Source organism: Clytia hemisphaerica, unplaced genomic scaffold, assembly GCF_902728285.1.
Source record: "Clytia hemisphaerica strain Z4C2 unplaced genomic scaffold, Clytia hemisphaerica genome assembly, whole genome shotgun sequence".
NCBI lineage: Eukaryota > Metazoa > Cnidaria > Hydrozoa > Leptothecata > Clytiidae > Clytia > Clytia hemisphaerica.
Genome location: NW_027104101.1, coordinates 588,618 through 615,245, shown reverse-complemented (window position 1 = coordinate 615,245; position 26,628 = coordinate 588,618). Strand labels below are relative to the sequence as shown.

The following is a 26,628-nucleotide window of genomic DNA, read 5'->3' as shown; positions in this document are numbered from 1 at the left end:
AAGCACTTTCAGGCAGGGTGTTAGGGAAATATGGTGATACACTCTCTACCTTCACTCATATTTGGCAACTATCTTAAGCTTTGCAGAATGACTGTTTCTGACTCGAACTTCTAACGAAGTAATTAGTAACTAATTTGAGGATTTCTACGGAAAGGTTAATGACCATTTTCACAGCTTCGTATCGTTTCGAAAAGAACCCATTCTTTTGTCACAAAATGGTGTAGAATAGAATTTGACCAAAAATTGACCAAGATCTCTTTTATTTACACTTTTTTTATAAGAAATTTCGAAGCCTTTGGATGTGCTTAACTTTTTCAGTTTAAATCCTAAATTTTGCTTAATATTTTATATGTTCTTAAAATAGTCTATTCTTAAATAATCTGTTCTCATAGAAAAACGTGTAATTTTACAACAATATAAAGCAAGCCGTAACTTACGAACGTGGTCAAAAAAGATAAAAAATACTGTACTCTACGTCAAACAAAATCAGGTCATACAAGACTAGACAAGGTTTGCCACGATTTCGTAAACACAAACCACATTTTGATATAACAATGGAGTAACGGTTCTTTGTTGTCTTTTGTTTGTATTACACTCAAGGCATCTCATATTTGTTTTTGTTACAGTCTTACGAACGGTTGCTACTTGCATCCTATTAAAGGTTTTGTTTTTAAATAGAGTGATATCGTTTGCTTACTCATCAATTTTAATTCACAAGCTATTTTCATATGTATTGACATGGATGTGGAGCAAGATTGGTCAGAAAGAGGAAAAGAAAAGCATTTTTTTGTCCATATCATCAGCACAATATAACAATAGGCAGACATTGTCCTGATATGAAATATGTGTCTGATATGAAACGGGAACACTGGTATATAAAAATAAAACCTTTAAGAACATGTGCATTTATTACCCTTTTTTCAAGGTTTTAGAGCATTTTTCAAATGTACGTAATTTTGTTTTTAGGGTCCCAATAAATGAGGAATTACCCTATAGGCTTTAAGTACTGTTTTAAACCTTCAAGTAAGCTAATGTATGGTAAAAAGGACCCCCAGCGGTTTGCGTGAATGGCGTGAATGGGCTTTTTCACTTGCTTGAATGCGTGAAAGTTAAAAAAAATTGCGTGAATGCGTGAATTGAAGGTCCGCTGGGGGCCTCGTAAAATGATCAAGCCAAATTGAAAGAACTTTGTCCACGATCTTGTACACAAAAATATTGACTATTGAATTCATATATAACTTCGAGTAAAGTGCTTTGCCTCCTTTATAACTCGAAGCCTGGACACATATTATACGATAGAGCAATATTAAAATCAAAATTCTTATAGAAGGGAAAGGGTTTTCCCGATTAGTCTTTCTCTTCCAGTCTGGTGTTTGTAAGTTGTGAGAGAAAGTTGGTACTAACCTTATTGATAAAACCCAGTGGTGCTTCTCTGGAAACGAACATTTGCCAACAATTTTGTTAATCTTAGGAAGCTTGTTGCAATTAAAGAAACGAACGTAGAAAATTCTTTTTGAATGTCATAGCTCTGAGCTCCAGTAGTATTGTTCATCAATTTCTGATCTACATATCGAATTTGATTAAATCTAAACAAGATTCTTGATTGATTTCCAATAACATCTTTGAAAACGAACTAAAACAAAATATTAAATGGATACTCTACTTGTCTTATTGCCTCAACGACACGCCAACGCGAAGAAATCTCTGTTTAGCTCTCTCTGCCCAAACAACACACACCTCTCTCTCTGTAAATAATCTCCAATGTTCTTAATCCCCTCTACAAACCATGCCAAAAGATCCTTAATATTTTTTGTTGGGGAGTTCTATAAATAGCGTTGGGAAACTTTGGATACTTAGAAACGCCTCGCCTAATTTTCTGCCAAGATATGTCTTTTTCTTTCTTTTTGGGTACTTCAAAGGCCCTCTTCATTGTTTGAGAGCTTCTTTACATCTTACGAGATTTTAACCTTGCGTCATTTCTGGAAAGATTGTTTTTAAAGAATCGAAAACACTTTATTTTAAGTCTTTTCACTGCTAATATTGCATCATAGTACTTTTAGATTATAATTGTAATTCTCCTCTGCCCAGTTCATGCAATCTTTTTTATAAGAATAATGGAGCTCTAAATGATCTTAAAATAGTTTGAGAACAATGCTAGAGTTTCAAGCAATTTAAGGGTCAAAGTAATAAAATTATAGGGTAATAATCATACCTCAACTATGATCTAAAAATAAGAACAGGATAAGAACAATATATAACTCAAAGTGCCAAAAAAATAAGAACCTTAACAAAAGTTTACTAGGTCTTTTAAAAAAGAGTGTAGTAGGTTACCTTGAAAGTTATTGAGACTATTTCGCCAAAATTTCAGATATACTTGTCAAATTTTAGTCCAAACTTCAAGAATTTGTGACCCTTTGAGGGAATCGATTTTTTATTTTCGTAAGTTTGGAACCCTTGCAGAGATTCAATTTTTAATGGTTTTGGTACCCCTTTGAGGAACTTTCGAGGGTGCGAAATAGGGACCCCTATGGATTGCACCTACTCAGCACGCATTTTGCCTAAGTAAACCCCCCTCCGGGTGCGAGATGCCAACTTTTCAATCGATCAAATGAATACTCTATCCAATATCTACCTAATTTTGAATCCATGCTTAAAAGAGACATGTCGTCTTAACACTACCCCACCATCGCTCGGGTATGTGTCTATTTTCTCAGGCCTTGAATATCTGTATATAAGCAATTTATTTTGTTCCTATGTTAAAAAGAACTGTAGAACATTCATTGTCCTTTACTATGGTTTTGACGTTATCATAAACAATATATTTGTGTTTTCTAAGAGGTTTTTTTACCTTCATTTTTTTTTGCATGTTCAATGCGTGTGAATTTGGTTATACGTGTTGTTGTTGTCTATTGTCCTGGTATTCTTGCTATGGTCTGTAATTGTTTCTTGATTTATTTTCTGGTGGTTCAATGGAAATGTGGAAAACACTCGTTTCACAGAATATAGTCAAAATTCAGTTTAGAAAATTTACTATTGTGGTGATTTTACTTTGCCCTTGGCCTTAGTTCTTCCATTCGACCTAAGTTACGGTTAAAAATTGACGGAAAATCTGTCTGTTTAAAAGATTTGAAATTGGCGTTCAAACATGGCTTTGCAGATTTTAAACAAATTTCTTACTTTCAGATAAAAATGCTGCGAGGAAAGGTATAATGTGTTTGGTGTATTTTTCACAGTTTTGAAGGGGAAGCAAGTTTTTATAGAGTTGTGTAATTTCATTTTTGCTAAGCTAGCATATCGTGTCTTAACCCTTCCAACCCTACGAGTTAGCCTTACACAGTAAGAATTTGGGTGTGTCTATCTAAGGATAGTTACTATAGTGTTACTATATAGTGATTATTTTGATAACGAATTCTGTAGAAAGATATTGTCATATTATAGTAACAATACTAGTACAATTGTACGTCAATTTTAACTTATAAATGAAAAGTTCGTTGCTTTTCTTTCACAGGTTATCTGGTATACTTTCGCCTGGTATGAAATGAACTAAGTGGACTAATTCTACAGTGCAGTCTCTTTAACTCGAACCTCTAAATCTGGAATGTCTCCTTAGTCCGAACAAGCTTTTTCGTCCCTTATGTTAACAATGCCTTATAAACCTTACTCCATAACTCGAAATCTCCTTAACTCGAACAAATTTGTGCGCCCTATGCGTGTTCGAGTTATAGAGATTCCACTGTAGTAAAGAAATAGATTGGGTCCATTTCGGACCTTTTTCTTTTCTATGATGATATTCTGATGGTATTTCTATTTGATATTCTTTCAAAGTGCATGTTTTTTACCTACGCTGGCCGATTGAGATCTATCGAATCGTTATAATATAGCATTTCTTCGTTATCTATATTATCTTTCAAAGTCATTGACTCGAAAAAAAAGTTGAACCTTTAATCACAGTATTTCAACCTTCAACCTTTGATCAAATGGATACTGTAGATGTCCATTGATACACAAAAACTTTTTACTATGAAGCAAAGTTCATGCTACAGTCATCTTACTGTCTTTTCAAGTTTGTTATGTGTGGAATGCCACATAACAAATGGATTATTTGTGTATTATTTTACCATTCTAGAATACTTGTTTATTGCCTTGCGTTTTTTTACGTCAATTTGTTTTAATAATGCGGGGGCTGAAATAATGTGATTGTTATTTTGAAGTGTGTTATTTCCAAACATGATTTTTGTCTTTAAAACTCTGAAAAGAAACCTTTGTGATTGAGAATGGAGCAAATTTTGACGAGTTTGAGTTTAGTTGTTTAACGTAGAGGGGAATGATTTTGTAGAAATCAACATAATTTTTTGCTAATTTTTATTTTAAGATTTAGATGTACTCGAATCTGACAATTTCAACTTTGAATCTTTGAATGTCTGTCTGTTCTTTGTGTTAACCTTAACTCAGAATGGTTGGCTAACACACACTTTGTTCTATTGGGTAAATATACAGAGAGAGAGTACACTTTTTTTTATAAGAACATCCACAATTTTTGAAGCCTTGGGATGTTCTTAATTTCTTTAGTTTTAAGCCTATAAATGTTCTTAGCATGTTCTTATATTTGCTCTTTTTTGAGTATTTTTTGTCCATTTTACATGCATTAAGTTACCCGAGTAACTTGTTTTCAACATTTTGGCCATCGAAGATTTATGTTCTTATATAGCTTGTTCTTGCAAAAAGTTTTTCATCCAAACGAACGCTGATATTTTTAAAGGCAGTAAAATTATTCATGATATTCATGACGTAATGTTTTCTACGGAAAGACCCCGGTTTTTGCCAGCAGTGGCAAATTTTATACAACTTTTGTCTAGCTTGAATTTGCCATTACTGGCTAAAACCGGGGTATTTCCGTAGAAAACATTACGTCATGAATATCACGAATTGTAAACAATTTTAGACTACTTCATCAAAACAAATGACATAATAAATGTACACGTTTTTTTTTTTTAAGAAACTAGTTTTACCAAGCAGCCTCAATGTTTCTTAAGAAATCGGCCTTTTGAGCCTTAAATGTTTCTTACATGTTTCTAAACTTTTTGACATAATCAGCCTCATGGAAGGCCGGATTGGAAGGTTATTAAAAAAAAAAACGAATAAAAAATGTTATTTTCTCATTCTCAGCCTCAGCATGTTTCTTAGATGTTTCTTAGTTTTTAGGCATTCTGAGTCTCATGTTTCTTTAGTGTGTTTCTTAAAAAAAAAAAACGTTTATTGATGATATTTTTTTTTGGTTCGATATTTCACATCTTCTCGTTTTTTCACCTGTTTTTCATTCGTTTTGACCATGCTTGCTTGTTTGTCCTCTTTGGATCCTTGTTATGTAACTTAGAGTTTCCTCGTTCAAGATGACCCAGTTGATATATGGAGGTTGTCGAAAAGGCTTATCTGGTCAGCTTAGACGCTCATTTTCCTTCTTTACTCTTTCCACCTGGTTCACAATGTTGTTGCAACGTTTATGACGTCAATATAATGTTAAATGAGAACGTTAAAGCAACGTTGTGTGCTAACTGAGTTTATTGGACGTTGGGAACGTTAAATGAATGATGAAACAACGTTTTGTGCCAGTTGGGTTGATTATCTGTTTTTTGAAGATTCGAAAAGATTTTTGCGGCATAAACTCCTTGTTATGTATCTCCTGAACATTAAATGGACATTGTCTTGACATTGTATATCATTCAAGAACGAATCTGTTTTGACATTCGAAGTGAATTTCATATTGTGACCATAATTCCTACGATTTCCTACAAGGTCCTTGTTGTCGGAAGTTGAAGAGTGAATGCGTGTTTTTTAAAGTTTTCATTAATTAATGACCGTTTACGTTTTTCATTTTTTGTTAGAAAGACCAGGCTTAAAATGTCTAAAATTAAGAACAATAATTTTATGAACACTTTTCAGCCCAGAAAGGATGAGTTTAAGAAAACTAAAGAGCATATTCATGCATAAGATATAGGAATTGAGAATAAATCAAGAAAAGAACCAAAAATGTCAAACAAATAAGAATTTTCAAGGCCCAACAAAAATTTTTTTGGTTCTTATGAAAAAAGAGGGCATTATTTCAATGCAATCTTCAAAAAGTTTGCCGAATCATTCTAAACTGAATTCTTTTTATCTACTTTGTCTTTACCGACAAAAGAGTATTTGTTTTTCAGTCTGCTTGTTTTATCATTGAAGAATCGCGAATAAATTTTGCAGTCTTGACGATGACTTTCGTAAATATTGCTTCAACTTTTCATATTTCTACTATTTTACTTTTTTTGCAGTTTCTGTTTATACAAAACTTGTGAATTCTTCCCAGAACAAGCTTGCAATATCAAGATTCTGTTCTTTGATTTTTTGGCAAGAATGGTTTTCGATGATCCACTTTTTGTTGTTTTATAATTTGTATTGTGCTCGGTTTTCCAGCACAACCTGGATAAGTTTGTGGCTTGTCTTCTAGTTTTCCGGTTTTGGACGTGCGGGTCACAGATTTCTGTAAGGGCTAGATGTCGTGCTTTAAGCTTTCCAAGCAAAAAAAAGTAAATATCGCAAATGATATTGCTGATGCTATTGTCTTCGAAAACCCGCAAAGCTTCTGATTGGTCAAGCACTGAAATTCTATTGTAATATCACGTGATCTAGGTAGGATTTCCTACCTAACCTCGCCACACTTTTCAGCCAAAGCACAACATCTTCTAGTCCTTCGGGTTTTATACATCTATGGTGTGGATCGTCACTATCTGGCCGCATTATTTTCTTTTAGACCATTCTCCAAAACCTCGCTCTATGGTTTGTTTTATTAATGTATACTTTAATACACGGAGCAAGTATCCGTGAGATGGCTTGAGTGACCGGCTTCCAAAATCAGTTAGAACTCGTGTATTCTAGGGGCTATTTTAATGGTTCTGAAATACCGCAGTATAAAAAATCTCAACTTTTTGGAGTAGGAAAGAAAATGTTTTTTTTATCTACAGCTTTAAAAGAGAAGTCCAGAAATCACTCAGATTTTCCCAGATTTTAGTTAAATTTCTAAATTTCATTATATAAAACCTTTTTTTCCAAATTCTGACTCAAGCAGTTTTATGTGTTTTTAGTAACCCCCGTATGCCCCGTTAGTGAGGCATATACTGTTAGTAAGATATCAATCAGGCCATATATTTGTTTGATATGACACTTTAACATAAGGACTAGCATGTTATGGTCCTGTTTGAATAGGCACTTGACCCTATTCTTTTTTTTTGCATTTAAATACAATATTATTATAAAACTATTGCATCACTTCATCACCGTAGAATGGTCCTTACCAATTCCCCTTTAAAACAGCTGTGGTGGAGTGCTGTCAACTTTATTTTTAGTGTTCCCAAAGCCATGAGCACTCTTCTCCTTTGGTGTATTTCTTTATCAGTATCGCTGCAGCTTGGGAGAGCTACCAAAAGGTGTTTTAAATTTGGTGTTTTTTAGAAGTGCCCTTGATTGAAGAGGTAGTGTTTATGAAAATGAAAGAGTTGAACTGCCTGATACTTGGAAGTGTCGAAGATTTTAATGACTATCCACTTAACATTATCGCATGCTCAGAAACTAATACTTTGCCAGATGTCAATCGTCGTTGCCAAGTCCCATGACTTTTAACCGTAGAAAATGGAGAATGCTTCAATGATTGAAAATAATCAAACAAGCCAAAGTTGCTTTAAAGTTTTTATTGACGACTAAGCAGCCTTTTAGTTGATTTTTGTGGTCCTTTGGGAATTTGTTTTTGGAACCACAATCGTTTCCAATACATACCCAGCTGGCACACACAATGTTTTTTCAACGTCTATCTAATGTTCACAACGTCCATTCATCGTTAGATGGACGCTGAAACAACGTTGTGTGCTAGCTGGGTATGTTCAAATTGGCTCTCTCTACCTCAACCCATTCCCCTATATATACCATATATTGTTGTGGCATATTCCTGTCAACAACATTTCTTTGGGAGAAGGGGAGGGTTATTGCCTTGGATCTAACTTTGGCCTCCGGCAACAGTATCAGCTATTTATTCTTGGTTAAGATAAGGTACATGTTTTTCTATAAGAACATGCTATATAAGAACAAAACTCTTCGATGGCCCTAAGGACAAGTTAAGAACATTTCAAAGCTTTTCATACTCTAGAACACCCGATTTCTTAGAAAAACGGACAAAAGTGGTAAAATGGTAAAATAAGAACCCGGGGGGGGTACTAGGGCAAAATGGGTTACGGGGATGCTCCGCTGGTCAGGGTACCTTTTTCAACCTCCACGAGTCCCAGGTAGGGTCGCAAAAACACCAAAATAGAAAAATCAGTCCCTCGTAGGGTGCCTATTTTTGGAAAATTTGGGGAAAAAGTAGAAAATTTGAGAAAATTTTGGAATTTCAGTCCCATTCAGGGTCACTTTTTTCGCAAATTTCGAGTCCCACGTAGGGTCCATTTTTCGAACCTCAGCGGAGCACCCCCGTCGGTCGACAAGGGTAGTACCCCCCCCGGGAATAAGAACATGTTAGGAACATTTATTGACTTAAAATTTAAAAAAGTTAAGAAAATTCAAAGGCTCCAAAAATGTTGGATGTTCTTATAAAAAAACTTGTACTAACTTATGGACCGACGAGAATGACTTGCCGAGATTCCAGTATGATTCCTACATAGCACCAGTTTTTTATGAAATATTTTGCAAAAAAACTCATTGACAAAACTCTGTTTTGAAATTTCTGAATGTTTCATTTCTGCCCAAATTTTCCTAAAAAGACACCCTACCTGGGAATCGTGGTTTGCAAAGTCCCATCCCACTTTGGTTTTCATTTTTGTCGCTTTCCAAATTTTAAGTTTCGTCAAAGGTTTGGTCGAATGGTTTTGTTGAAACTATTATTACAAGTATTATATTTGTATTTCTTATTTCCCCCTTGGTCTCCTCTCTAATGGTCATTGATACAAAAATGCAGTACTTTGTCATCTCGGGCCCTTTGAAGTTTGCCATCAGCCTCTCGGAAATCAAATTTGTGACATTTGTTAAACGTTTTTGTCATAGTGGAATTCTTATAAACAGAAATGCTACTGGTTCCCTTTTTTCTTGCATTTTTTTATAATATAAGAATAGCATGATTTGACTACATGTTCTTATTGTTAGCCTCATGAGCCCGAAAAGTGCAGTATTCTATAATTTCTTTCGGTTTTTTAAAAGTTATTAAATCTGATATAATGTGGTGTTGTCCTTAAAGTATTCTTATATTTTGATTCTTTTCGAAGGCTTTCCTCTAACTCCTCCTTAATTTATTTGTGAATTGATCAAATAGCTTGGTGACGAATTAAAATTTCAGCTTTAATCATTTCTAAATTGTCTGAGCTTAGATTTTTAGCCTGTTGGAACAGTAAACTTTGCTCTTATAAGAATATCCCGTCTAAAATCGTCTACTCAAGTAACGAAACCAGTCTTCGTAAATTTCTGTTTCCCCAAATGACCAATTATAAACGCGTAAAATTTCACAACTTTTTTCAATTATTTCTTTTCACTTTCGTTTAACCCGATAAGAATATGGTTGTTCTTATGCTGTTCTTATAAAAGAATATTTTGAGAGATTGTAGGCTTAGCACGAATATCCTTCTGTTTGCTTAGTTTACACTGATAAATCATTTCACACTGTTTACTCCAAAAATAATATTGTTTTGTTATCGTCGTATATATTTTACACACACAAATGATCGATCACTCGAACCAACCTGGTGTATAGTTTATTGATGAATCATTAAAATAAGTTTGAGTTTATCGACTCAGTGATATTCATATGGAAATTTGATCGTGGCTTGGATTACGAGGTTTATATTTGGCTACATTCCCAGAGATTCTTCTACCAGCTCTCCCATCATCAGGGCAGGCAATATGGAGGATGTTTTGTCCACTATTTTTACTAAGGCTTTTTGAATACCCATGAATTGATGAATCATGTTCAGTCTCCTGAAGAATGGAGGATACATAGAGAATGGGTTGAAAATATTAAAATCTTTGACTACAATTTTTATGGGTCAGTTCTGTCATGGTGTATTCTTTTTGGAAATGGCTGTGAAAAGACTTAAGTCTTCTTTGTCAGTTTTTAGTTTTAACCATCAAACTACGGTGGTTAATTCCATTTTTTTTTTGAGATACCTCCATATTATTTGGATTGTATCCAAGACAAGGCGTCCAAATAGTTAGTTAGCTACCTATTATACTTAGGTGAATTCTTAGTTGACAGGGCAATAAGACTCCAAATTTGAATCAGTGTTTAAATGACTAGATAATTAATAATTTTTAAAAACTCTATTCCTACTTTTACGGACGTAGTCATAAACCTTATGTCATTATTAGGTCTATAAAAGGTGGTTTTTAATATGAAAAAATTCATTTCATGATCGTGTAACATGACTCCCCTCCTCAAAATTTCTACCTCTTGTTTTAACTGTGTGACACTTCAATTGAAAAAAAGACGCTTTTTTTGTTGGACGTGTTTTCCTTCTTGTGAGTATCTACTCGTTGTACGTACGTCCCCAAGAACAGAAAATGTATTGCGCAAATTGGTGTATTGTTAGAGCTTTTGCTTTGGAAGGATGGATAAAGGCCTTTGGAAGGCAGTTTTAAACATCAATTTTCTGTGTATCATGCCTGTTGTTTTTCTGATAAGCTTGACTATGGTTTCTGCCAAGTCATGTATGCATATGACTTTCGTAGGAGTTCCCGAAGGCTTAAAATCACGCCAATTTTACTATATCATTTTTATTTTATTTTTTGCTTGAAATCTGTACAATATATTGGTTTTTGAAAGAGTTTTCTTGGAAGTACAATTGAAGTATCTATAATTATTTAAGGGTCTTTTTACTTAAGTTTAATGTAGTTTTCCAACATATCGTTTCCCCAATGAATGGTTAAATCTAAAGTAGGCTACCTTCACAACAGAAATAATTGTTATCCGAAAAATAACAGTTTGTAGTCCAATAGAACATCGGCAGTTTCGATTTGATATTTAGTAAAATTTTCAGTGTTTATCAGAGTTAGTTTCAGAAATGAAGCTTGGCATCCTACAACGCTTTCTCACAGACTCGCTAGGATTTTTTAAGCCAGTGGGGGTAAAAATAACGGACCAAAACTCGATGGAGATTGATATTCCCTTGTTTTTTTATGGCTGGGAATTAAGAATTTCATTGTTTTCAAGTCAAAAAATTCAGTAGGGATGGAATAAATATTTTTGCGGTGACGATTTGTTTATTTTGATTATTTTCAGCGGGGACACAAATTGGAGTATAATTTTCCACTGGGGATGAAAATAGGGCCAATTTCTCTAACGGGATTGTGAGAAGGGGGTTTCTAATGATCTTAAGTTATGAAGGTCTAGTACTACTTAGTTATATGTATTTGAAAGTAGATTTGGATTCCGTCGCTCGTTTACCTCAGCTTGGCTTGAATATAATTGATTTTCATTGGTTTATTTGGCCTTGGCCACCGGTCAATTTTATTTTTATACCATGGAAAATTATATGAATGCGCGTGTGTGCGTGTGTGCGTGTGTGGTATTCATTACTTGACCTCTCTGTAAAAGTAGAGAATCGAATTTCTATTATTCCCTTTTTGTATCAGACTTTTGATACAAACTTTCAAATGTTTAAAACTTGTCTGGGCAGAAGACCACTAAGCGCTTTCCAGTTATCTTCTTTTAAAACGTACGAGAGTAAAGCAGATCTGGTTATACTCATCTATGAAGTCTTTACTCTTAGGTTCCAAGTAAACGGGCCCCCGCTTGTTAATTTTTCGAATATTTTCCAACCCCCCCCCCCCGGACCTTATTAGGACCCCCCGTTTATTGATCTCTAAGACTATTTTCAGCTGTCAAAGAGAAGGCCCCTTATTTTGCTCTAAATAGCCTGATTTTAGCCTATTTTTACCTTATTTTTGGGTTTCAGAAGTACAATTTCCAACCCCCCCGGCAATTAGGTCCCCCCCCCCCCCCCCCCGTTTATTCGAACCCCCCCCCCCCCCCCCCGTTTATTTGGAACCTTAGAGTACATGTTTTAAGCATTTTGCTTATAAGAAAAAATATGTAATCTAATTTCTGAATTATGTATTTCTAAAAAACAGACCCTTACGCTCTTTTTTAATAAGAACCAGTAAAATTTCTGATGATCCTTGCATGCTCTTATTTTTTCGGCACTTGCAACTTCTCATCTTGCTCTTCCGAATTTCGGTTATTTTAAGCTTTACATCAAATTTTTAGTACTTCGACCCTTAAATTGCTTGTAATTCAGCACTTCGAGGCTCAAGCATATTGTTTTTCAATAGTTCGTCTTATTTTTTAGCAGCTTTCAGCCTCATTATTTTTACATTTAAGTACAATGAAGACAAAAGAAACTTTCCTCCCATTTACCTCTATTACTCCTTCTAATTCCATCATCACGCCACGGTGAATTGTATAATGTAATATCTCCCTACCTCCTTTGTTTAAGTCTTGCATTTTTTCACACAGATATTTGTAATTTTGTTGGCATTCAAGCCAAATCGTCTCTTAAAAGACAGAAGCTGGTAACGCTCTTTCATTATTTCGCGTGTTCGCTCAAGATGTTTTTATCTTGTTCAGGTGACTCCTGTTTTTTTATCATTCGCTTACCCGCTTTCTTCTTCGACCAGTGTCGTTTCATTCTCGGATCGCTTGTACTTTTTCTCAACCGTTCCTTTGCCATTGTACACGTTTTTTCATAAGCAACAAACTATATAAGAACACAACGCATCGATGACCAAAAATTAAGAACATTTTTAGGCTTGAAACTCAAAATGTTAAGAACATCCGAATGCTTCAAAAATTTTGAATGTTCTTATAAAAAAAATGTGAATCTATTCTCCTCTTTGGCCAAATTGTTTTTCACTCATTCATCGCTCTCATTCGTTTTTTCGTCAATTGTTTCTTTCTCTTCCTCCTTTCGTTTCATCTCCATTCATCCAACACCTGACGATCGCATAAAATGAACGAAATTTCAGTGTCAAAATCCTCACAACTTTTGTTCTTTTAGCCCCTCAGAAGTCATTTTCATTCCGAAGCACTACAATATCAGAACACAACCGCTTAGCGTCGCCCTATTTTCTTTTTCCTTATTTCAGTGTATTTATAACCTCGCGTTGGAAGACAATCCATCCAGTGACGAAGAAGATAAGAAATCCGATGATCCCGATATCACAGAATCGGGGAAATCGGGAAAAGATGTTGTTGATTCGCCTGCCTATGCATTGGGATTAAAGTACGTTCCTTTAGTTAGCTTTTTGTCTTTGGGTTTTTTCTCTGTCAATCTCTGTAGGTAGATTCTTTGCAAAGTTTTGACAACTGCAACGCAACCACAACGTTGTTTCAATATTCTTCTAACGTTATATGGACGTTGTGAACATTAAATTGAAACAACGTTGTGGGCTAGATGGTTTGACTCTTTGGATCAAGCTAAAAAAGGTAACAAACAGAACAAGAAATCACCCTTGTGCCAGTATCCCGTGAAATTCTTTGAATCGTGGGTATTGGTTAGTAATATCGTATAGACCAGACTCTCAAATATGATAATAATGTTAAGAAAATGAATGTTTATTACAAAAATCAGAAGGGTTTCAAACCTTTTCTTTTTGAATCATTGGTTTTGGTTTGTAATATCTTAGACAATGATTTTTTTGCTTTCTTGTTTCTAATTATTGTGAATGAAAAAAAAATGAACTGAGAGTAGAAAAGTTTTTGTTGGTAAGGTTAAACCAACACTGCCAAACTGCACGCGCGTGCGAAATTCGTGATCAATAATGTTCTCCCCTTACTACAAGCCTGTACCATACTCTAAACGCCTATTTCGTAGAAAATACGGCAGCTCCGTTGTTGACAGGAGGCAAAGAAAGCACTAGGAAAAATTGGAATTTAACTTAAGTTTTCTATCGAAGAATTTTCTCTAAATTTCACCGTAAGTAACAAAATATTAAGAACAAGTTAAGAACATTTTTAGGCTTTGCGGACTCTAAACACCTAATTTTTTAATGGATGATTTTATAAAAAAACGTGTACTTCAGTCAACTTGGTAGGCTAAACGCGATCAGCATGCTTGGCACGGGTACAGGCTACACTTCATGAGTTATAAACGAAACAAATTGGAAAATAAGAATAACTGAGGAAAGTTTGTTAGCTAAACACTCAAGGTTTTTTTTCCTTCTCATTTTTAATGGCCAATGATGATAACCCTGCTGATGTCAGTCAGTGTAATATGTAACATGAACTTACTTAGAAAAGAATTGAAGTTTTTCTTGACGATGAAAACACGTCTGATAGTTTCTGACTTGATTAAGTGCTGGTAAGGTTTTAGCGAAATGACGTTCTTTTTGTAGTAGACCAGGAAAATGTAATTGAAAGTTTTAGACTTGTTTAGGAAAGATTATTATGTAAAATTATTGAGTAAATCTTCTGGAATGGATTCGGTACCTTGAAGGTACTACTTTTATTCATAGTACACATGACCAAAACATTCATGATTATAACTCCAATCTCGTCACAAAAAAAAAGGTTTTTTTCAACTTTGAGAAACAGTGAGTTATAACTTGCAAATACCTGTATTGAATGTGTATTTTGGAAGGCTTAACAACTTGGTAAAGTTTCAATGCTTTAAAAAGTTCTTGGAACCAGTCGAAGACAATTATTTGTTTCCTGTTGTTTTTGTGTGGATTTCTTGCTTTAAACTTGAAATTCAACATGGTAACCAAAACAATGTCAGCAGGCTTCAATATGTTTCTACTCTGTTCATTAATTCCTTCAAATCTTTATAAAAGTATAACACCAACAAAAAAATAAAAATAAAGTTTTGGAAATTGTGCGAAACATTCAAAAATGGTTATGCGGAAACTTTCCGTTCCTACACGCCCACCCGCCATGGACTGGCGCCATCAACGTGCTATCGTGTTGAGCAGTCAGGCGGGTGATCTGGTTACCGCCCTACCTAAGGGCGTGAATGATGATTATGAAAATAACAATGGTTTCAACGTCTCACAACAGAATGGCGGCACTGTGGGCGTTTTTACGGCTGTAAACGCAGCAGAATCCAGTATCAGGTTTGTACTTCCGATTCGGTTTACTGTTGCATAAAATCGGGGTAATCGGTTTCGAATAGAGAACTGTACTTTCTTTTTCTGTGTTTTTAGCTTTAAAGCAAAGTTTCAAATTGTCATCCAAAAAATTCCATTAAAATGACTTTATAACTGAACTGTGGCTATAGGTTAGAAAATAAATGTGTGATGATAAATACTTAACATACTTAATCATAAGTTATTTTTAAGTCCAAACTCAGTTATATAGGAGGGAATGACAATAGTTATAAGAGCTTATGATATAACAATGTTTGGATTTGAGTTTTTTGTAAACAGTCTTTTTACATTGATGTTTGAAAGTGATCAATATTTCCATGAATTTAATATTTTCCATGATTTTCGTGATGAAATTTTTCGCACTCAACTTTAATCCGATGGAGCACCTCTTGGGAAAGAAATTTCTAAAATGCCAGAAAAGACAACATTATGTTTCAAATTGACTATAAACAAAACGTTACGCAATTTCTTGTGGATTTTTATGTGTCTAATCGGATTATTAGTAAGATGAGTCGTTAAAATGATCCAAATCTACTTAAAAATCATTCAGAGAGAATGTTTTAATAGCCCGGTATACATTTTTTTCATTCATTCATTCATTCCACTCGTCAATTCATAAATTCCTTTTTCATGTTTACGTTGCAAAGTTGTACTCTTAAGCTGTATCCAGATTTTTTATATAAGAAATATCCTAAAAATTAATGCCCCACCAGAACTAGTTTCACGTTGTTTGGGACAAGGAAAATCTCGATTTTTTCTTGGTTCTTTCAAGAACCAGATATCTTATTAGTACAATCCTCCGCGGTAGATACAGATATAAATTGATAGTTTATCACTATTAAACATTTTTCGAAGCATGTTGAAACATGATTCGAGCAATTTTCTCAGGTCTCTTCTCACGTCTTTTCATCCTTGAAAATTTCGAAGAGTTTTTTCCCATTGACCTTTTGTTCGGATAACGTATACGGATTATAATTTTGTGCAGATATTTTGACATCGTTATTTAGTTTAAAAAATGCATCTGAAATTTAACATTTATATGTTATCGAAACTAAAGGCCAAGTAGTTGACTTGTTACGTAATAATTTAACTAAAGTCGAAAAATTTGTCATTTTTGGTCGTTTCGACCTACTTCAAAGGGCTGTTACTTTTTATCCAAGAAAGGTACGCAAAATCTGAACACAGATTTGAAATTAGTAAGATTTAAGTAATCTAAAAAGTTTCATGTCACGATTTTTGAGCCAGTAGAAAAAAATCTTCATTTTTTCATCTTCGTTTTTCTTTTTCATTTTCAACTTTTTTTAAATCTTTTAGCTTTTAGATTATTTTCTTTGGAAATTTATTTCCAACGATGTATAGCTTTCTAACATAGCATGAAAGGGTGCTAAGAAAAAACTAAAGTGTCCACATACTTTTGAGCAGACTTAAGTTCGGTTAAAAAAATTCATGTCAAGGACGGACATACTATCAAGCTAGCCCAATAACAGCCAATAAACATTTATCCAAAGTTGTTTTTACGGTTTTTAATATACACGTGGGAAAATTTACATTCAGGTTAAGAAAGACTCGTGAAAATTATCAGACCCTTGTAAATCAATGTGATAGATTGCATTTGAAAGCGCCATGTAGTTGTCAAAAGTTTTTTTTGACCAGTTTTTCGTCAATAATATAAAAAGGTCAACCTTATTTTGAATTGAAATTATATGATGACACTTTTAAGATCTAATTTCTGAATTTGGTTGACACTATAGGTAATGACTGTAATAGACGAATCAAAAAGATCGAACCCTCTAATCAGTGTTCAAAGTTTTTTTGTTCCAGACAAATTTCATAAATTACCCTCTTACTGACATTTTAAAAGTTTATTTTAACTATTGCCTCAAATATATGTCGTCCCCACCATGCATCCAACCTAATGTTACTATTCCTCCTGTTCCTTGACTCCTAAAGTGACCAAGTACTAAATCAAATTATGAAACATACGAAATTTCCCGATTTTTCATACCCTTGAAAGTATTTGACATTAGATTAAAAGTTTAACTTTGGATAGCTAAAAAGACTTCTGTTTTTGATGATAGGAAGACTCTACTAGCTAGCTAGCTCTTGATCATCGGTGTTTATATTATAAAAAAGTTTTGAGGACGGATGTATACGTCTTTCGGGTTTGAAGGGTTAATCTTTTTCATAATTTCAATTGACAGGGAGGACAGGCGACTACGTGATAACGATGAAGATATCGAATACAGCGAAGAAGTCAGTGGTCCATATCATCTGCCACAGGTAAAGATAACTGTTTAAACGTCCATCATATCATTAGAAACCAGTCCCTCTCGCTTTGGTTTCAAGCAAAAGTTTTCAAATCTTTCATTCTTCCAGAAACTGTACTAATCACAAGTATCTGTGAACACGTATCATGGCAAAATTCGCGTTACTATGCGCAACAGAGCTGTTATACAATTAGTATGACGGTGCTGCTTCGCATGGCATATAATAAAAATAACTGTTTAACCGTCCATCATTTCATTAGAAACCAGTCCCTCTCGCTTTTGATTCAAGCAAAAGTTTTCAAATCTTTCATTCTACTCATGACAGACTGTATTCAGACAAAGCCTTACATTTTGTTGAATAAGTTGCTGTAAGATAAGTTATATATATATTTAGTCTATTCTATATTCTGTGTATATAGAGCACTTTTCTCTGCACCCATTTTTACCACAAATTTCTCAAAACGATTTTTAGAAATGAATTGTACACGTTATTTATAGAAGAACATTTTAAGGATTTATGGACTTTTCGATGCCCAATTCTTACGAAATTACACAAAAATGCTCAAAAATGGCGAAATAAAGAACTAGTTTAGGAACTTGCTAAAAACAATTTTAGGCTTTAGACCCAAAAGGTTAAGAACATGCGAAGGCTTTAAAAGTTTTGGATGTAAAAACGTGTAATCATGTTTTATCCTTACCATACGTTGCTCGAACAACCAAAACATATGTTTTCACACACTATTTTTAATTTGATGACGGACGCCTCAGTAAAACGTTTGCTTACAAAACTTTATTGAACTCGTTTCTTTCTTAAACAAAACCATTATGTGAGGCCTTTATAAAGCTTAGACTTTTCCATACATAATTTTTTGAGTTCAACCCATCTCTGATATTAAGAATTCCTGTTTTACAGTTACACGCTTTTTTTTTGTAAGAACAATTTTATAAGAACACGAGACTGAAATTGACCAAAACCTAAGAATTAAGAACAATCCGAGTGTCAAATTTCTAAATTACTGAGAAAGTACCGAATTAACTGTTTTTAACAGATTTTAAAACCATTTTAAAGAACATCGTAAGAGCATCTAAGCCTTAAAACTTCAAAAAATTAAGAATAGCTCAGCTTAAGCCAAAATTTACTGGTTCTTATAAAAAAAGCGTTTATACGAATGATATGATTATTAACTAGTAAAAAAACTAGTAAAGTCTTGTGAAAAAGACCTTCCCTTTAAAAAAAGTTCCTTATTTCATCAACACTAAAATTCGTTTTGTAATGTTTTTCTCTTAGATCATGCACGCGAGTGTGGATCGCTTGATTGAACGGTTAGCGGACCCTCGGCTTCCCGGCGCCGAATTCATGGAGACGTTCTTACTGACTTACAGGGCTTTCACAACAAGCGATATCGTTATTCGAGGTCTCATTGAAGCCTATTGGAAAGTTATGGGCGGATATCCTACGCCCAAAAAGAGCAACTCTCCCGAACGAAAAAAACTAGCGGGTGAATTCACATTAAGTTACTTTGAACTTTGTATTAAATATCCTTCGTTGAAAAGGCTGTTAAATTTGTCTTCAGGTGTAAATATAGTTTTAAAAATTCGACTAATTTTTAACTCATGAATAGGAAAAACTAAATGGATTTTGACTAAATTTGATTCACATACAAGGGCAAATTATATTAATACTATAAATGATGTAAAGGCCATGAAAAGTTCATCGTTTTTTTCAGTGAGTCGAAGTTTATCATCTGGTCATCCTCGTTCACGGTTACGTAGCAACGCAAGTGATGCTTCATCGACGGACGACCTGGACGCTTCGTTTAATTCTGGAATCTCACCTTGTGGTGCTTCAACAACTGTCTTCAATTACAGCACGTTAAAAGATCAACTCAATTCACCAGCCAAGAGGAACGTTGCCGCCACAACTAAATGGTGTCAAGATTCGGCCGCTGTTACGGCAGCCGAAAAACCATTTTCAGAAAAATTACGTAGTGCGTCAGCTAGTAATATTGGACCGATACCGAATGAATTAACAGTTGAACCGAATGGTACGGACGCACGAAAGATATCACGATCGCACAGTATCGAAGTTATTTACGATAAAAACGATACGAATGCGAAGAAATCGAGTTTCGTGTCGGCCGTAACTTCAAAGTCGTGTGATCAAATCGATGATCCGTCAGCTTTCTCAGGTGACCCCCTTAACAAAAAAGTAAACATTTTAAGTATTGTTTTAAACAAAGAAAATCGCCCCTCTACGAACAATGAAAATAAAGAAAACATTCCTGAAATCATTCTCAATGGACATAATGATCAAATTAACAATAATGATATTAAATTCTCAAGTCATGAAAATTCTCTTTCTGCCTCACTCAACTCATCTCAACTTTCTGCCTCGCTTAATCAGTCTCAACTATCCACCTCGCTAAACCAATCAGACTTGAGTTGTGTAAGTGACGCTAGTACTTTATATGAAAACGGACAACTGTCGAATGAAAGCTTTGACGGAGAAGTGATACCAAACGATGATGAACACTGTGGTGAAGGGTTTATGGACGAAGGACCCTCCATCTTAGAGGATGTGGTCGAGGAGGATGACCACATGATCATTTCTGCTTCACTGGATTCAACAGGGAGAGCGCCAAACTCGATTGCCATTTCACTTGATGATAGTTATCTGGAGGATGGTGAGCGTCGCTCAACTATGGAAAGTAACACAACGCTGAACTCTTCTAATGATAAATCAGATATATTTAGCCTGGATCGCTCAGTGACTATGGATTCTATGAACTCTTTCGCGTCTAGTGATATAAGTACAGAGCAACGGTCAGATGGAGAGACGTCATCTTCGAACGCAGGTTCCAGAAGTGTGGTCCACAGTCACAGTGACGAACTCATATGTAAACAACGCGAGGCGGAAACCATTACTTTACCGCCCAAAAGTGCGTCACTGAGTGAGAAGAAATCCGGTATTTCGCCGTATTTTCGGCGTAAGAATAAAGGAAAGAAAGAGAAGGCAGAACGTAAACAAAAAGCCAAATCTATGGCTGATATTTTATCAGATGAGCCTGTTCTTGTATCGATTAAAGAGACAGGGGACGGCCGAATGGTATTTGATGATTCCCAATCATTATATGAAGAAGTGCGACCGTTAGAATCACCGGTAACCGAAAATAAAACATTCGAATCAAGTTCTATTCCCATCCCAGTTCCCGCCCCCGCCCACGTAACTAAAAAATCGCCCAATTCAACACCGAAACGAAAACGCTCGCTTTACTTTCAGAAAGTTTTTAATAAAGTAACGGTACGCCGGGCAGCGTCGGAACAGAATCTGTCGGATATGTCGCCGACGACGCCGACGTCCGAAATGAAACCAGCCTTAAGTGCAATGAGTCTCGAACTGAATGGAAATGCGAATGGACACTTACCTAAGGTTAGCCCTAAAGATCATCATCCTGACTTCGAAATGGGCACGCGGAGTTTAGAACGTAAGAAAAATGCTCCGTCTCTCCGTGAACGTCTGAGCGCGTTTACGCAGTTGTCGTCATCTGAAATGGATATACATAAAGCTGGACTGAACTCTGATAATAAAAACACCTTGAAAAAGGAGAAAAAGAAATTTAAAAATTCGTTACGTATACTGAGTGCATCTCCTAAAGAAACGACGCCGTCACAGTCACCTATACGACGTAAGACGTCAACGTCTGTGATAGAAAAGTCAACACGGCCGCAACTTGTCACGCGGAAGTCCATCTCGATTAACCGTGGTCCGTTAAAGATTATGAGTATTTTTAAACACTGGCTGGCCAAACATCCTAAGGTAAATTTAAATTGATTTTGCTGTAAATTTTCTTCGTGAAATTTGCCAGAAATGAGGTAGACAATTCCGGAGGTACTTCAATTATTATGAATCATTATAGACTAAAGAGCTTTTTTGATTATCTTCCCGGCATATGAAAGAATCAGAAAAATGAATTCTCCAAATGTTTTAGCTTGACACTTTTCCTAAGAAGAGATATTGAAGCTAAAAAACTTTTGTTTTACTTTTAGTGTGAGAACCTATTTTTAAACTATTCAACCATTTGATATTCTTATGATGTTCTCACGTGTTTCTTCATTGTTCTGATTTTGAATTTCATATTTTCAGGACTTTTTATCCGACCCAGAAATGATCACGATATTGGAGAAGTTTTTCGATGACATTAAAAGTGACGAACGAACGTTACCCGTTGTCAAGGAGATCGTTGGTAGTCTCGAAAAGTAAGAATTTGTTCCCTTCTCTTCTTGCCAGTAGATCTGTCTGGTCAGAGACTACAGACTTTATTATAAGAAAACAGCTCACGGTAACACTGAGCACTAAAAGCACAACGCGACGAATCTAGAAATAGTAACAAATGCGCACAAATTTATTCGTTCGTACGACATGCAATCCCATCCTCCTTTGCGTTAATTGCTTTTACACGTTAATTGATTTCAATATCAAAAGAAAGGTAATAACTTTCACGGTGGTTTTCCAATCACTTCGAAATGAACTGTGGGATATTGGAACTCGTACAAATTTCTAGTTGAAATAATTATGATGTGTGCGACGCGGAGCGCTATTGCTGTTCTAAATTCGTATTACCGGGTGGCCCAAAAAAAAAACTAGCCAGATCTACTTCTTGTTATATTTGCTCAGCATACTGTTTCCGAAGAAGTAAATAGCCAGTACTTCTATATATTAATAGCCGTAGTCTGTATGTGTGTTTTTTGTGTGTCACTTTCGTTTTCGCACGCAATGTTTTGTTCTTTTAAAAGATGACTTTTGCTTCTTGCTCCACAAATGTGTTAAATCAGATTCGCGCCGTTTTATAAAGACTTTGAGTTGTTCGATAAGTTTGTTTTGATTGATAGATTATAATTTCTGCCCAGACGTGCCCGAGGCCGCCTCTTATGTTTTTTTCTTTTTTTCTCTTTCTTTTGTTTTATGTTTTCGAATGTAATTAACGACCTTATTTGATTTGAGACATTCGAATTCGTTTCAAAACAAAAGAAAAGCAAATCTTTCAAACAAAATCTGTTTTAGAAAAGAACAGATTTAAAAGATTTAAAACATAAGAATCACAAGACAAGTTTGTTGGAACAACTAAACAGCAATATTAACAATACTTTCGAAAGGCGGTAAAAACAAGAGATCTTTCTTCGTAAAAAGGGACTTATAAACATCTATGTCGATAATTATATTGCTGTAAAAGTCATTCATTTTTGAATTCGAAAAGTTATGACAAAGGTTTATAAAAAGCAACATAAAATTTCGCTATCACGCTTTTCTAGCTGCGTGTCCTAGCTGCCTGACTTTCGGACCCTTAGCGAGACTAAAGAGAAGAAGAAACAAGCGAAATTTTGTGAAGTTTACTTCCCTTATTGGGACTAATTTGATTAAATTTCTATCTTTCTGGGGGTAAAAAGTTGAATTTTTTCCCCTATTTTTACCGACTCTTAGTGGGACTGAAGTTAGATTTTCTGATTTTTCCAACCCTTACAGGGACTTGAGGGACTGCCATTTTTAAAAAGGCATCCTTAAGAACGGCTCATGCCCGTATCCTTCTCTTGCCTAAGTACTCACGGACTGCCTTTTTTCGACGAATCTCGTGTCATTTCTATAATTCACTCCTCTTATCTTGACATCAAAGTTTTCCTAATCATCAACAACTACGGCAAATGTAAAGTGAGCGAAGCGAGAAAAAAATCTAATTGCAAAGCCTTTTCGGACGTCGCAGGTCGCCGGTATGCCGGTATGGTTTAGTTTGAATAACGCCCTTTCTGATCATTTTTGCAACAATTTAAAAACCTTTTTCAAAATATGGTTAAAAAATACGTGACCTGGGAGGGACAGAGTCAAACTTTGAAGAGAATTTTTCCCTTTAATTTTGACTTCATCGTATTTTAAGCCAGCTTCCCAACATCCAAAGGACTTTAAATTGCGTTCAGCAACAGCTAAACCGGCGTGCGACGCCGGGTACCGGCTAGTTAACATTTATTTCAACTCCTTCTTACAGATCGGTCGTATCGCACCGTAAATCATTAGCAGCGGTACACCCATTCGATGAATTATTACTTCAACAGCATTCATTACGTAATGTTCAACAGAGTGATATCAATGAAGAAGAAGAACTCAACAAATGCACCCAACTTCACGCCCATCCGCCCAACATTGTTGCCGCCAATATGACACTTCTTGAACATTATCTTTACTCGAAAATCTCATTCAAGTAAGTTACCTCATTACTATTACGCTAACGAAGGTAAAAGTAAGCAGGCCGAGATCCACCATCCATATCACTGTTCTGACCAAGACTTTTTTGGACCTACCCCGGTGGAGGTCCTATAAATTAACCTCTGTTCGTCCGTTCGTTCGTTCGTTCGTTCGTTCGTTCGTTCGTTCGTTCGTTCGTTCGTTCGTTCGTTTGTTCGTTCGTTACCAACTTTTCTCGAGATTGGCTCATTAGTTTTTTCTGATTTTTTGCACAAAGATGTGTAACTATAAACCCTCGAATGTGACGGAGCCCGATTTTTGAAAAAAAAATTTTTTGGGCAAATTTGGGCCAAAAAACGGCTAAAAAATGGGTTTTTTGGACTTTGTGAAAAATTGGATCATTAATTTTTCTGATTTTTGCATGAAAGTAGGTCCACAAGGTAAAAGATGGCTCAACAGATTTTCGCAAAAAATTTTTGTTGGCTCAAAAAACGCATGTTTATCTATAAGAATCACTATTAATAAGCATACATCAATATTCTTAGTCAAATTACTAATTTTTTTTGAGATAGATGTTTTTTTTGCTCATGAGGGCTTATTTTTGAAGAATATGTGTGTTTAGACATGAAATTTTGGTTGCTTGGTGTGTTTTTATAGAAAAACTGGCCAAATTCGATATTTTTTTATAGGCACATTATGAATTACTTTGGTATTAGCTTTTCTCGAGGTTGGCGCTTTCATTCTTTATGATTTTTGCACAAAGATGCATAACTATAACCCTTGAATGTGACGGATTACTCAATTTTTTGACGAGATGGATGTTTTTTTTGCTCACGAAGTCTTGAATATAAAAGAATATTTCAAGAGCATGAAATTTTGGTTTCTAATTTTTTTTTTATAAGAAACAAACGACTAATTTTAATAGATCGTCAATATTTGTGTTCTGAATGATTGTTTCATGGTCACGTCACGTAGATATCAATTATAAATATGTTAAATGCACAACCAGGTAGGTCCATAAAAGTATCACTTGTTTGTTGATAGATTAAAGGGCGTCATTTTTCGGATCTTCTACCATTTGCTTATGAAGTATTTTCAACAACTTTTCCGTACCATGTGAGCACAGAATTTGAGAAAAATCTACTGTTGATTTTACTAAGTCGACGTTAGAGGCGTGCTCCTTTCTAGATCACAATAAAGAATATCTTTAGGCTCTTTAATCCTTTAGCATGGACATATAGTTTTCTGTTTTAAGGCTTTAGGGACCTAGCAGAGAAAAATTCATATCACATATGCTCGCTCTTTCAAATATAGTCGTCTGGCATACTAGGCTCAATTCCTTGGTCATCCATATCTGATTTCTTATTTTATTTTTCTATTTTTCCCAGTGAATTTGTCAGCTGCCAATGGACGAAGAAAGATAAAAACGAACGCGCGCCCGGAATTATGCGCTTTATCGACCGCTTCAATCACGTGACCAGCATCATCAGTTACGGTGTTGTACACGGAAGCACTATCGAATATCGTTCACAAATCATCGAGTTTTGGATCAAAACTGCCGCTCATTGTCGAGATTTAAACAATTTTAACGCATGCGTGGAGATTGTGAGTGCGCTCAACGCAAGCGCTGTGCATCGGTTGAAAAAGTCGTGGGAACAAGTGTCTAAACCTGTAAGTCTTTTTGAGCCAGTTATTATTGTACTCTCGGTCGCTTGAATTAATTTTTATTTTATCTTTCTTCATTTTGCAATTTTTCTGTCAAACAGGTTTACAATTTACAACATAAAAATTGCCTTGCAACGCTAGAGCTAGTCTGAATCATAGATTTCAACAAAACCACAGGAGCTATAAGGCGCGCCAATTCGTGCCTACAGCCTTTGCGAGAGCTTGATAATTTTGAAATTGAAATGCCATTGCTGACTTAAACGTAAACATTGCTCTTGTAATAAATTTAAATTCTATTACCTTTTTCCATTCTCATTCCATCAGTTACGAGAAGTGTTCAACGACCTCGATACGCTGGTTAGCGCTGATCGATCTTTCAAAAATCTACGAGAAGCGGTTCATATGTAAGTCATCGTGTAACGTCGAAGGTATTCTCTAGGTAGACCACTGTTCGGCGACCGGCGATTTGTATTTTTGTTATATTAAGACCATTTTTTCGCCTTTTCGCTTCCCGTGATGATAGTTTATTGTTTTTATTGAACAAATTGTTTTTCTCATTCATTCTGTCAACATACACACCTAGGATAGACTGGATTCTTGAGCATCATAACGCAACCAGTCTAGTGGATGTGACACAAATCTCTGATACCGGTGAAAGAAAACACACACTAAACCAGAAAACTTTCTTGGAGGTAGTCGTAGTGCCAATGACAGGTGTCTCTAGCTTTGTTCATATTGCAGCCCCTAAAAACCCCCGCTTTATAACCACTATATATCTGATACTTTCTAGGTGTAATCCACCATGCGTACCCTACCTTGGATGTTATCTTTCCGATCTGTTATTCGCACACGAAGGAGGGAAAACTTTCAATGGTGGTGGACTTGTTAATTTCGCAAAAATGTGCAGAGTGAGTAATTCATTTTGTTTGGTCTTTGTTTCTTTTTTGTTAAAGATACTCGAAAAGGCTTACTTCGGCTGGTGACTTAAAATGTTATTGGGGCAATTTTCTGGGAGGCAAATTTCCAAGGGAGACCATTTTCTGGGGTAAGTCTCCGGGGTAATTACATAGAACAATTTGGGCTACTCGACTTTAATATTAACCTGATATTTTTCTGTAGCAATTTTATTGGCAGTCTTGATTGATTCCTCTATTTACGAATCAGACTGAACGTGAAAGGAAGAAGCCCTGCAACTAAACCTCGCTAAAAGTTATTCTTTCTTTTCAGGTGTCTCGTTTAGTACGAGAAGTGAAATGCTACCAACAATTACCATATACGTTGGAACTGAACAAGGAGGTCAGTATTTCGGTGTCATTA

At 35.3% G+C, this 26,628-nt stretch overlaps 1 protein-coding gene across 1 annotated transcript in view; it reads left to right on the top strand.

The window, feature by feature from the left end:
* Positions 1 to 26,628, top strand: part of LOC136813006 (ras-specific guanine nucleotide-releasing factor 1-like) — a 40,113-nt gene that overhangs the window by 11,597 nt on the left and 1,888 nt on the right. Inside the window, exons 13-22 of the mRNA XM_067069514.1 lie at positions 13,150 to 13,286; positions 17,349 to 17,427; positions 18,703 to 18,913; positions 19,142 to 21,231; positions 21,559 to 21,671; positions 23,450 to 23,662; positions 25,035 to 25,317; positions 25,636 to 25,715; positions 26,102 to 26,219; positions 26,539 to 26,607. Of these exons, the coding sequence (XP_066925615.1) occupies positions 13,150 to 13,286; positions 17,349 to 17,427; positions 18,703 to 18,913; positions 19,142 to 21,231; positions 21,559 to 21,671; positions 23,450 to 23,662; positions 25,035 to 25,317; positions 25,636 to 25,715; positions 26,102 to 26,219; positions 26,539 to 26,607 (3,393 nt within the window). The remainder of the gene's footprint in view (positions 1 to 13,149; positions 13,287 to 17,348; positions 17,428 to 18,702; positions 18,914 to 19,141; positions 21,232 to 21,558; positions 21,672 to 23,449; positions 23,663 to 25,034; positions 25,318 to 25,635; positions 25,716 to 26,101; positions 26,220 to 26,538; positions 26,608 to 26,628) is intronic.